At 42.0% G+C, this 13,188-nt stretch overlaps 1 protein-coding gene across 2 annotated transcripts in view; it reads right to left on the reverse strand.

Annotated features, from left to right (window-relative positions):
- Positions 1–403: 403 nt before the first annotated feature.
- LOC132979567 (double-stranded RNA-specific editase B2-like) overlaps positions 404–13,188 on the reverse strand; it is a 29,362-nt gene continuing 16,577 nt past the window's right edge. Inside the window, exons 4-10 of one of the 2 annotated variants that reach the window (XM_061045473.1) lie at positions 10,042–10,159; positions 7,605–7,773; positions 6,257–6,432; positions 5,828–5,981; positions 4,866–5,047; positions 3,927–4,108; positions 404–2,379 (exon numbers count right to left, since the gene is read on the reverse strand). In XM_061045473.1, coding sequence (XP_060901456.1) covers positions 2,215–2,379; positions 3,927–4,108; positions 4,866–5,047; positions 5,828–5,981; positions 6,257–6,432; positions 7,605–7,773; positions 10,042–10,159 — 1,146 coding nt within the window. In that variant the 3' untranslated portion in view covers positions 404–2,214. Of the gene's footprint in view, positions 2,392–3,926; positions 4,109–4,865; positions 5,048–5,827; positions 5,982–6,256; positions 6,433–7,604; positions 7,774–10,041; positions 10,160–13,188 lie in introns of both variants that reach the window. The other variant, XM_061045472.1, reaches the window with a different exon arrangement.

Consider the following 13,188-nt stretch of genomic DNA (forward strand, 5'->3'; position numbering starts at 1 on the left):
GGGGTCAAAGGTCGGCATGGAAACTGTGGAGCATGCTCAGAGCGCTTAGGCCAGTTTGGGTCCGATTGAGGTGTATACATAGAAGAGTAAATCAATCCCCAACAGTATTATCCAGATGTGTTAGTCTGACCTTGAGAAATTTGACCTAGTATGATTTTAGCCGGACGAACATGTTTACATGTATTTCAAAGTCGAGTTTTAATCACACTAACACAATAAATCCACTTTTCCTAGCACTGGCATTAACATCCTTCCTGGGTGATAACGAGGGGAAAGCCTTAATGCTAGGTGTGAACGCACCCTAATGTATCCCGACGACCGAGCGAGGACCTACATACGGAAGAAGTGGTCTGGCACACTTTACTGTAACGTGAAATAGGATGCACAAACACAAAAATTAACACAAATAATATAATTTATTCACAGTGATAAAAATAGTCAGGACCAATGTAGACTAAATCCTTTCTGCATTCTTATTAATAAAAGTGTACAGCATTCAACACCAGTAACTTTCAGTAGTACTCTGTTACGTTCCTTGCCTCAGAAAAAAATCTTTAAAATAAATGAGGGACAAACAAGAAGAAATACGGTAAGACTTTGTAACGACTAAATTAGTAAATGTTTTTTAGAGGTAAAAGGACAAATGAAGCACAGGCTCAATAAAAACACGAGTTATAAAAATCTATCCCTTCAGCAAATCATGGGCTCCATATCTTGCAATGTACTGAATGTTCCTCTAGGTGGCAGCAAGCATTCAACCCTGAGCCTCATGCACTCCTGCAGTCTACAACACTGATTAAATGAAGATGGAAAACCCATCAGCAAAATTAAACATATGAGTTCAAATACTGAATATGTCACTGAAACAAGAGAACACAACTTTTCAAAGGGAAACAAAAAAACAGACAAAAAGAAGAAACTAGAAATCAGAAAGTGTTGTTACTAATGAAACTGATTTAGCGTCACATTCATCAGGTATGTTGTGATAATCACACAAAGGGTGAGATACATTTGCTTGCACAGACATTGTGGGGACCCACCACCCATTGAGGAACCAAAAGCAGGCCCCCTCAGGATAAACCATTTAATATTAGGGGGTGTTAGCTGGTTTTTGGTGAAGTTTGAGGTACAGTTTTGGATAAAGTGGTTACAGGTGAGGTTAAGGTAAGTCACCAGGGAAATGATACAAGTCAGTGCAATGTACTCTTAAGGGACAATAACGAGTTCTGTGTGTGTGTGTGTGTGTGTGTGTGCTCTTGTATTGCGGTGCTTGTGAGGACCAATATCTAACACGACCACAGTGAGGACCCCACAGGAAAGAGGGGACATTTTAGACTCTGCTCACTTGTACAATAAGGCTGATACATTGTTATTATTGTGAAGGTCCCTTTAAAGTATACAAACATAAACAAGCAATATTTAATGGGATGAATGGGTCCTAGTGGGTAATCTTTGGGTAACAAATGCTATTCACAGTGGGTTGAAAAGGGCAACCTTTCACCATCCATTATTTATGGAGTCAGTCTCGTCTCGTATGTGTTTCCTCCGGGACGATAAAACAGTCGTGCCATGTTTAATCTTACTCTCCCTTTTTCCACGATTGTATTTGGTTAGCCTAGCTGCTAGCTTTTAAATCACACCAGGTTGTTTCAAAAAGTCTAAATTAGCTTTTTTTTTATATTGTGATGAACACTGGTTAGCGTTTGTCAACTTATAAAAAGCAGTTACAGTCCACCCTCTAATAAACTGATTATATTTGTGATCATTTGCAGATATTTCACTGCCAGTTTGTCAATTTTGACTTCTGTTTTCGCTGGGTGGGAGAAAATAAAGCCCTAAGGAGTGTTCTATATCAGCCAAGTATTAAGAGGCTGTCATTAATTGCAGTTTGTATGACGAGACAATAAACTGCTTACTTATTATTATAGCTCAGCAGCTGCAGTGATGCTTGCAAAAGCCTTTCAAGCAGCATGAACTAACGTTAAACACCAACAAAGTTAACTCCTGTTTTTCCCCAACTTGATTTGCTCCTCTGTGTGCTTTTGTGTGCAATTGCATAATATTATTTTTCTCTCAAATAAAACACAGATTGATGAAGGTGAATTTCCCAACTGTCTTCACTGAATAGTGCCACACTCTTTGTATTAGCCGAATACTGACTGATAAAAACATACATGAACTCCTCCCAAACCCTTTAACCTTTAACACGCGTCTTCATGCTCGGTTGTCAGAGTTGCAAAGTTCTTGGGGTTTTCTGAGCCAAGTTCCCAGCCCTCCACTCTGCAAAGCGCTGTTGAACTGCTGCATCGCCCTTTGGTATTGTCCTGCAGCCATCTTGGAACCAGAGTATGTCCCCGAAGTGGCTTCTGCGCCCAATATCTGTCCATTCAACTAAAAAAGAAAAGAGACATAAAACATGGTATTCTACCAAAGCTACCAAAAAAAATGTAACATAAGCATCAGTCATTTCTTTCAAATCAAAATGTAGATACTGAAACCACTGGAGTTTATGAGTTCTCTGCTCAAATAAAACGTCATTTATCTTTTATATGATAAAATTCACTATTTTACACAGCAGTTGTTTGTCAATGCAGGAAAAGCATGACTAAACTTTAGATTCACAGATGTAACTTTTTTTCTCCTGTCCCTCCTTTTGCTAAATTGCAGCTTTTTTCTTCCCAAGCCTCCCTTCATTTAAGTTTCCCAAAGTATTCAAGTAATTTAAAATACTGCACCGCCATCCAGCTTATTGTCATCTGTGCACAACTCTCTCAGATCCTCTCTTCCATGTGATACTCAGAGAAGTTTTACTTACATCAAGTCCAGTTGCTTTTGTAAATAATTATGACTCTTTCTGCCGCGATCAAATTTTTAAAACAAGGCCGTCTGGTCCAATGCAACACTCTCAGCATACATATTTAAGTCTCAAAGAGGAGGGCTTTATTTTCTCCCACCCAGCGAAAACAGAAGTCAAAATTGACAAACTGGCAGTGAAATATCTGCAAAGTATCACAAATATAATCAGTTTAGTAGAATGCCATGTTTTATGAAATCCCTGCTTTATAAGATATAAGATAATTATAGGGTATTTTTCTCTCTTTTTCATAAAGACAAAGATTACTTCAATGTGCCGATTTAATTTTGTAGACCTCTCAACATCCTTGTTATGAGAAATTCAATCTATAAGACTCAAAAAGCCTTTATTACTGATTTGTATTGTGCTTTACTAATTGATCAAACAATGTCATATCTCATTATCTCCCCACCAGGCAACTGAAAGAGCATTCAAGCGCCGTGATAAAGAAGCCTCGATGATGACATCTTCAGCAATTTTTCATGTAGCAGCAGAGTGAGTCAAATCCCCTCTCAGCCCGAGCCTCCTCCTTACAAGGTTTAAGGGTCTCTGAAGCAGTTTTCACTTATGCACACCTGAACATTTCTAGACAATTTCAGGAGGAATGTCGATGAAACCCTCCTGATCGGCTTGTTCACAGCTGAATGATCATGGAGGGAGATTTTTCCTGATGGATGGGAAGCGGGGGAGGGGTGTTCCTGAGGTAAGACATGATGTACAAATAACAACAAGGGGCACCAGAGTTCACTATATGACACTATAAAGTTAATATTTGCCTTCATATCAATGCTAATAGCAACGGCCTATAGTCTTGAAATAGAATGGAAATGTCTCCACCACCTTCCACTTGCTCAATGTGAATTCTCCTGAAAATATCCTGCTGCTTTCTTATGTCAGCTAAGTCGGACTTTCTGCAGAAAAAATACCAGGGGGCTGGCAGGAGAAACTCTGGATCAATTCCAAGTGAAGACTTCAGCTGTTTGCATTCACACATGCAGCTCACCCTGAAAAATTAGGAGTTTTTCCGGAGTTTTGTGTAAGTGTGAAAACGGCTTAAGAGTCTCCAACCCACCTGCTGCTGCAGCCTCTGCCAGCGGGCGAACATGGAGCGCCTGCAGAGCCGTGACGGCGTCCCTGAGTCCCTTTTCCTTCCTGTGGAAGTGCTAATCTCCTCCAAGGCTTCATCGCCACAGCTCCAGTTCACACTGACATTCGGCGCTTTCCCCGCCGGCTGCACATCCCTGCTGCTCAGACCTGTGCAGAAAAAGAGGAACAACAGGGAGGGACTGAGAACTGAACAGCACGGTGTCACAAACACTAGTTTTAAGTCCATCATAGTGATACGTCTAAACAGCTATTGGACGGGTGAGCAGGATGAGTTGTTAATGCTTTTGTGATTCTTTGACTTTTCAGCTAGGTTCATCATCAGTTCAACTTCTGTCCAGTTCTTGTTTAAATTGGATGAGTGCACTTAGAGCAAGTACATGAATTTTCCAGATGAGCACAAAGTAGATATTCTAACAATCGAGAGGGAGGGGAGGGGGCACTTATAGGAGATTTGCCGTGGAAACAGAGACCTTTAAAAATGTCTACATGTTTGTAAGTGTACTAATCTCCTGCTGCAATGGATTTTTAAAAACAGCTAGCAGCTAGTTTAAGCTATTAGCCTTCATGTCCTCTTAACATAAACCTTTTGTTGTTGAATCTTGTTAATTGCTTTTGCCAGATTCATTTTTCTTCTGTTTTTTTCAACCCCGTGAAATGGACATGGGTTTAATTTCTAGAGATGTCTGCTTTAGTGTTTCTCATCTTTGACACTGGCTGCAACGTCAGATAAATCTTGACTTGGACTTGTAGTTTTTGTATAATTAGCAGCAACAGTGAAAGAAATATGACTGTAGGTGGTTACCTTTACTCAAAAACTTTACTTCTAAGTTTGCTCTTCTATACTTTTATGTGCAAATTGAACTGGATGTAAAAGCAGATAGTTCCAGACTTCACTTGTACCTACAGCCTAGCAGCAGCTGCTGTCTTCTGTAAGGGAACGGTAGGTGCTTGACAGGTGCGAGGCGTCGTGTCATGGCCCGGCACAGGTGACCTGTGTGGCTGAGTGTCCCCACCGTCAGGCTGTGCAGGTATACTGGCTCCACCAGGTGAGACAAGAGAGCCCCTTGGAGGCCCAAAACACTCCACCTGTTGAGACAAACATGCCTTAAAAAAAACAATATATTGACGATATTCTTTGCCTGATATATTTTTTGTGGTTAGCTTGTGCTAGCGTGGGATAGCTTGGGTTTGAAGGTTGTGTTTACAAGTTGCAATGGTAATGTCACTGACTCTACCTTTAAAATAAACCTTTCCTCTTACTGGATACCGTATTCTTCAGGCTTATTTTCACCCTTAAAAGCAGACGTTTGCAAACAAATATTTCAAACTTTTTAACCAATATAAAACTTTACCGCGATAAAGGTAGGATTGGTAATTTAAAGATTTTGGTGGAAATTGTCTTTAGGTCCTGACAGAAATTAATAACTCAAGTTCTCTGAAAAAGGAACGAAGAAAACCCATCATCTGTATCAGTTTGTAAGCCTGTAAAAACTTTGACCAATGTCTTCCACGAGGTACCAATCTGATGAACCAATCAGACGCCTCCCTGTCTCCCTGCTCGCTCTCTACACAATGCATGCAGGAGCCCACACTCAGTGAGGGGGCGTGGCTTTAGAGGGAGCACAGAGGGAATGCTACTTTCAAAATCAGGCTAGTTTTAGAAAATTACCAACCCTGCCTTTAAGCATATCATGGCATATGGCGTTTGGGACTTGTATTTTTTGCATTAAAAGAATATGGCAGTATCTGAAGGACTGTACATCTAAATTGCTGTTATATACTTTTACGGGCAAATGTCAGTAATAGTCTTGCTCTGAAGAGTCCTAATTATCACTACATACCTTCAGAGGTGGGTTAAAAACTCACTTTGCCATCTTGTCCGTGCATGACATGGTGACGAAAGGTTTGCCCAGTGCCGCACCATCCCTTTTCTGATTGGCTCTTCGTGCTGTAAAAGGCAGCGTCCCCTCGCCTCCGTCCACCTTCACCCTGAGGTGACAGCGAAATCTCCGGCTGCGAACTGTCTCGAGGAAAACAGAAAGAAGAATAAACACTGACAAAGCTGCCTAATGAAGCCTGAAGTTCTGGTATTTATAAATTCATGTTTTCACTGAGCTTAAGTGTTTTCATCTTTTAAAAATAAATGCAACTGCCTGAGCAAATTATTAGCAGCAGGACGAATCGATTATTAATTAAAGGTATTTCAGTTTGAATAAGTACATGTTGGTTATGAAACTAAAAGTAGAAATATGAAACACCAGAGTGACATCATCATTTTCACCATCATCTTCTCACATGCAGCTGTGGTCTCGTAGGGGCAGTTGAGCCGAGCGTCTCCGCACGGCGACGAGCTGACGTACATGTGGAAGAGGACGCCATCTTGTAATCTGAAGCCGCTGCCGCCGCCGCCACAGTCACTGCCGGCTTTATTGGGCACAAAGATGGATTGTTCCGCACAATCTGCTCGCTTACTTCAGAGGGGGGAAAAAGGAAAGAAATCAACATAAACTTCTAAACAGTTTTCAGACGATTTCAGGGCACTTGGTTACTGTAAATGTCTGGAATAATCTTTTCCCACACAGCGGGAGAAACCTGACAAAGCGTGGCCCAAATCTTATCGGAATTGTTTATTCCACAACGCCTAAATCCTGAACCAGCACTACAGGCCTGGAAGACTTTTGTTGCAATGCCCGCATATGACTCATCAATGTATTTGCAGACTGTTTGCTCTAGCTCTAAATTTTGTCTTTCTGCAGAAACAACTTTAATGAGCTGCACATATTTCTCATGTGTTTTGTAGAGGTCTTCTTTTTTTGGCACATTTCTCAGAAAGCCGTTTTCACAAATGCACTCCTGAATGCTCCGGATATTCTCCTGGCCTGGCTGTTCACACATGCACCTCACAGCGGGGGACCATCCCTGTCAGACAGGAGGGGGGGCGGGGGGGTCTCCTGAGGTAAGACATGACGTTAAAAAAAAGACGTGGAAGAAGCGGAACGAAGGAACAGAGTCCGCTACATGATGCCATAATCAGAATATTTGCCTTTATATCAATCTGAACTAAAGAGTGAAGAAGAACATACTGAAGAACAGAAAACGTAATGCAGCCGTTTGATCGTAGTGATCGCGTGTATACACTCTATGCACCGTGCAGCACTCACAGTATATAAACTTCACTCTCCCCTCCCATTGGCTCGAGGTGAATTCTCCGGAGAATATCCTGCTGCATTCTCACGTCAGCTCACTCGGACTTGCTGCAGAAAAAATACCAGGGGGTCTGGCAGGAGAAACTCAGCTGTTTGCGTTCCCACATATACAGCTCCTCCTGGAGTTTTTCAGGAGTTTTCTGCAAGTGTGAAAGCCCTAAAACGATACAGCCCCATTTGTTGTCCGAAGCTATTATAAAAATAATGCATGTGCCAGACTGATGCAATTAGTGACGTCTGAATTTACCATGAAAGCACTCTGCAATTTTAAATCAAACACACCACCCTGATACTTCAATCATTTAAGCACCAAATGTCGATTCATCTGGCAATGACAAAAACACAATATCCCTTCATTTTCTTTTATTTAAAAGGTCATATGGTTTAGTTTGAAGACATAAAGGAGGGAGGTTCATCGTTCGGGTTCAGGTGCGTACCAGAGCAGAAGCTCCAGCTGAGCATACAGGAATCGAACCAGCGCCCTCCTGCTGACAGCTTCGGCGTGGCAGTCTCTGAGCGTCCCACCGTGGTCACTCACATTGTCCGAGTCCAAACACTTTGTCCCTGTGGCCAGAGACACAACCCGTGCGGATCTGAGGTCAAACCCTTAAAAAAACAAAAAAAAAAACGGATGAGAGTCTCAGAAAACAGATTGAGGAAAATGATCGCCTGTCTGATGGAACAAGACGTTCAACATGAAGCAGTTAAAAGATTTGACTCTCAGAACAGGAAAACAAGACTTTTCCTCTCCTCCACCGATGACAAGCAGAACGTTAACAGGCTGGGACGGGGTAATGAAAAGTGTATGACGGAACAATCACTCCGATGTCTCAAAAACAGGCTTTTGTGTTGCAATCTGGCCTCATCAAAGATTCACAGGGCGGCGGCGGCGAGGATGACTGTCTCCCCTCTGGATCTGCGGGGTAATTTGAGGTAAAGTGTTTGTTCGTATTGCAGTGATTCATTTTTCTGTTGGAGGGACTCAGACGCTCCTGCACACATGTCTGATTGCTTCGAATCAAGAAAAGCAAAAACATTTCCATCCACACTTTTTAAATAATAATATAAAGTATGAGATGTTTCTCCCTTAGTTTAGTCACAGATTCATTGACTGAGTATCATGTAAGGTCACAAATTAACCAGAGTCCTGGAGAGATGCTTCCTTTGCTTTTTAAATCATCAAGAAGAGCTAAAACAAAAGCAGCTTTTAGCCATAGCTCCCCCATGTGTGTGCCGTGGTTTGTGTTTTCTGCAATTATTCAGGACGTTAGTTAGTAAGTTAGATGGGCTTGCATTAATAGTGTGCAGGCTGCCATTATTTCCCACCTCATGTTAAACTTTCAGTGACTCTCCAGAGACAGCAGCTGTGAACAGCGAAGAAATGTCCAACCATCACATCACATTCTTTGGAGATAGAGAGACAAAAGTGGGTCGTCGAGCCGTTTTTAGTGGGCCAGAAAAATATTTTATGGAGAGCTTTTAAAACATGCTGGTTTCATTCTGCATTTTTGTCTATCATGTTTTGTAAAATCATGGTCCAAACCTCTACTTTAAAAAAATTAAAATACATCTAATTCAGTGATTATCACCTGGTGGGTTGGGAACCAAAAGTGGGTCGCGGAGCTGTATTCAGTGGGTCGCGAATGTGTGCCTGGAAGAAAAATGCTGCCAAAAAAGTCGATGAAGCCTAACCCTTTAAACAAGCTTGTTTTATTCAGTTTCTTTGTTCTATCACGCTTTGTACCGTCTGAGGTCCAGACTGCAATTTTTTTAAATTAAAAATATAATCTGATTGATTGAAGAATATCAGAAATTCGGGTCGCGATTGTCCATGAAGGAGTAGTTAGTGAGTCCTGAGGCTCGACCAGTTGAGAACAACTGCTGTAGAGGAGCTTTACATGATTTGCAACTCAAAAACGTCTTTAGCGCCTGTAAAAACTCTCTGCCTGCACCGGCTCGTTTCAGCTGCTGTCTCTTTAAGGCCCCCCCTCTCCATGTGCCCACTTTCCTTTCATTGGCCAGCTCTCTGCAAGCAGAACGCTGCAGGGCTGCCAGAAGAGGGCTGCTCTCTAGTGCTGGGAGAAGAGAGCCTATGTGAAAGGTTTCAGCGGCTTACGTAGAGGCTTGAAGCCGTCTGCTGAAATTCTTGGTTTCATATCGGGGAACTATTGCCTGATTTGCAGAAGAAGCCGTTTAGCGCCCCCTGTAGGCTCATCCTGGGATTACTCCAACATACGTTTACCTCATTATCTTATCCCACATTTAATTTTGGCATCCATCATTGTAACACAATATGTGAGTTATAAAATGTGGATCAGCACTAAAGGTCAACTTTAACTGGAGCAAAACTCTTTTGATTTGAAACATTTGAAGGTAGTTGCCCCCGATCTGTTCCACTGTTATACTCATGATGTGTCATTATGGACCCTGAAAGTGCACTGAGAATTCAGTGTTAAGGGTAAATGGACTGCACTTACACACCAATCAGCCATAACACTCTGACCACTGACAGGTGAAGTGAATAACATTGATTATCTCCTCACAATGGCACCTGTCAGAAGGTGGGATGTGTTGGGCAGAAGTGGAACATTATGTCGTCGAAGTTGAAGGAAAAAACGGGAGAAGGGTTAGAATGTGAGCGTCTTTGACAAGGGACAAATTCTGATCTCAAGACGACTGGGTCAGAGCATTTCTAAGCCCTGCTTTATACTTCTGTGTGGCCGTCATGAGCACTACAAACATGTGCTTTGGTGTGACTGCGTGACTCTGCAATACTCTGATTGTTTGTGTACAGGAAACTAAGGCGACTGAAACTGAGAAAATAATGTCATAGTTGGAGCAGCAGTGCTCGTGTCCTCCTAACCCAGCACTCACCTCGGGTCATTACGATTCCTGCCAGCGCCTTGTGACGGGCATGCGAGGTAGAGGGACAACTGTCCGTCAGCTCGGTGTATTTCTCTCTCACCAGGTTGGAGATCGACTCTGCAAAAAACTGCAGAAGAAGAAGAAGAAGTGGTAAGCACACTTTACAGAAGTATAAAGGCAGGTTTGTCACACCTATTGTCTTCTCTTTTCTTTCTCCTGTTGTCCTAGGGGGATGGTAACATGTATTTTTTTTCAGTGAAAGTATTTAGCTGCCTTCTTTAGCTTTCTGTTTCACAATTTGGCACCTTTTTAAGTTTGCTCAATAGGGGTCGACAGAACTTTAGGTGTGCACTCATTCATGTACAGTCAGTCAGCTATGACCTGTTTACTTTGATACTGTGAAGAAAAAAAACCCAACAGACTGATTCTCAGAGATGCTTTGCAGTAATGTGGTGCACCTTTTTTTCTGTGATTTCTTCACAAGTCACATATTATGCAAAATACACTTCACTAGTCTGTCTACAAACCCCCCAATGATGAGAAAAGTCCATCCTCTCCGTCTTCTGCCTGCTCCACTTTTCAGAAAATGTGTGCTCAAACAGGCCGTTTGGAGATGTTCCCTTCATGACATCACAAAGGGCAGTAACCCCTCCCCCAGGTGGGTGACACTCCCACAGCTAGGTGTTTGTTCTGCCCTCTGAGTCTGCCTTCTCACCGTTAACAATAGGACATTGAGCGAGAATGGGGCCTTTGAAGTGCCCAACCATCTTTCTTGATCTGGGATGTGGATCGACGCCGTCAGTCCGATATCCAATATGTTCATTTTGTCAATATCAGACCTGGTACAGATATAAGATTAGATCGGTCTCATCTCTACATATAATATAACATAAACCAAAATGAAAAGGTCAATCTTTTTAGTAGCAGTTTATCAAGAATTTGCAAATTCATTTTCTACGTGATAATGTCTCTTTTTACTTCAAAAATAACTCAAAGTATTGCTAATTTTGTGTTTTCACGATTTTCTTTAAAATAAACTGGAGAAACTAGATGCTACTTTCTGACACTGAATTTGAACCGGGGGATTCTCTGACTTTTTCTTCCTTACTTTGCCCAGCCTCAAACAACCACTCAGCCAACCTTCAAACTCAGTCTGCAAGGAATCACCAGCAGCTGTGACGTTTGCCAGGACAGGTTTGCTAAAAATCTCTGACAGTCTGTCAATGATGTCCGACAGTTTCTCACTCTGAGCTCCTCCAGTCTACAGAGAAAACCCTAAAGCACTCCTACATGTCAAAATATGCCTAATTATATCTTTTGGAGGACTGTCACTCTTTCGGCAGACATCAGGAAGACATCAGTTCACTACAATTTGCAGCGGTGGTCAACAATGTTCCACGAGGGGCAGCAAAGAACAACAAATAAACGTGGAGATTCAATGGAAGGAGGATCTGTGATACTCTTGACATGATCATATAAATATCATCCGGTCTCACCTTGTCTGCTGAATATTTAAAATATTATAAAACTGCTCAGCCCGTCAGTCTGTTCCCTCAGTTTGGAGGCAGCAGATAAAATATTTGACAGACCGAATTGAGCCGAGATGAGCTACAAATAATTAATGCCATGAGTGCTGGAGGTGGATTAAACAAACTTTAGAGGCGGCTGTGGCTCAGTTGGTAGAGTCCTTGGGCAAGACACTTAACCCCAAATTGCTCCCGCTGCTTCAGTGGTGGTGTATGACTGGGATTAGTTACTTCTGATGGATGATACTACATAGTGATCATCAAATAAAAGGGTATGAATGGGTGGGTATGACATGTGGTGTAAAATAGCTTTGAGTAGTTGGAAGACTAGAAAAGCGCTATATAAGCTCAAGTCCATTTACTTTCACTGGTTGTCCAAACTTAAGTGCTTGTTGTACTTTTAAACATGGTCGTCCCTTTCAGAAAAAAAACCCACGCAAATATTGTTTGGATGCCATTTTTTATGCAGCTTTAATTGCATGAGGCGGGCCTGTATGTCTGGTTAAGGTTTGACAAATTGGCAGGATCAAAGCTTTCCTGTATACGGGCTCAGATTGAAGGTCAGGAGCACCGGGACATGTCCTGGTGGAATGCCCAATCTAATTTGCATGCCGTGTGCGGTCAATGTGAACAGCAAGAATGAGTGAATAGACCTCTCTGAAGACACGTATCATCACATGGAAGTGCGACTCTGGCGGTTGGTTTATTGAGCTCGGCGAGATGCTGTAGTGTCAAAAAATGACGCCATAAGAGTCCCTTTGTCTACCCGAGTCATGCCCCTAAACTGTTGCCAGTTAACCTTATAAACAACGAGAAGTTCCGAAAGGTGATTTTTTTTTGGGGGGGGGCATTTCAAAACTTTTCAAGTCTTTTATTACCACTGTCCCAACTTTTTTAAAATCAATATCACAACATCATCGCTGTGGGAAATGTACGGTCACAAGAAAAGGAAAAGTGGAGCAGAGAGGGGCGGGAATAAGAAAGAGAAAGGCCCCTCGCCTCAGATGCAGCGAAATGCTTCAAAATGAGTGACATGTTGGCCAGTAAGACACCAGATTGGTCTACACGTACGTAGCATGGCTAGCTAAGTTGCCTGGCTAATAACAGTTTGACAAAATGTCTCGTAGGATACACAGTTTATCTGTGGACCAATAGCGTAACAGAGCGATCATTGAAGCATGTGTGTTTCTACCATATAGACTGTAAATATTAATGGACGACGCCTGAGTGACATCACCCATCTGTTCCTGCAGGGGGCTCTAGAGGCTCATCGGCAGCAGCCACCATGCTGGAAATGCTGTCTCAGTCTAACTTTCAGTCAACCTAACGACAATCAGACCTATTTTGTTTTTTGTACCAGGCTGTAAACATGTTAATTTCTGCTTTAAAATGCTTCTTTTTTTTTTGAATGGGTGTATATGTGACTTATTGTTCTTCTGCAGACATTTACAGAGGACATACTGGATTTCTGCTGTATTTATGTGTAAAAGTTTGCACATCCTTCCTTTAACATCCGGTGCAAAGAAGATAAGAAACAAAGTAAAACTCACAAGGTCGTTAAAAAAAAGTCGTCATGGTGATCAGAGTATAACTCGTGATGTGAATGTGTAAAACCTCAACTCTTCATGTC

This window comes from Labrus mixtus, chromosome 8, assembly GCF_963584025.1.
Source record: "Labrus mixtus chromosome 8, fLabMix1.1, whole genome shotgun sequence".
Classification (NCBI taxonomy): Eukaryota; Metazoa; Chordata; class Actinopteri; order Labriformes; family Labridae; genus Labrus; species Labrus mixtus.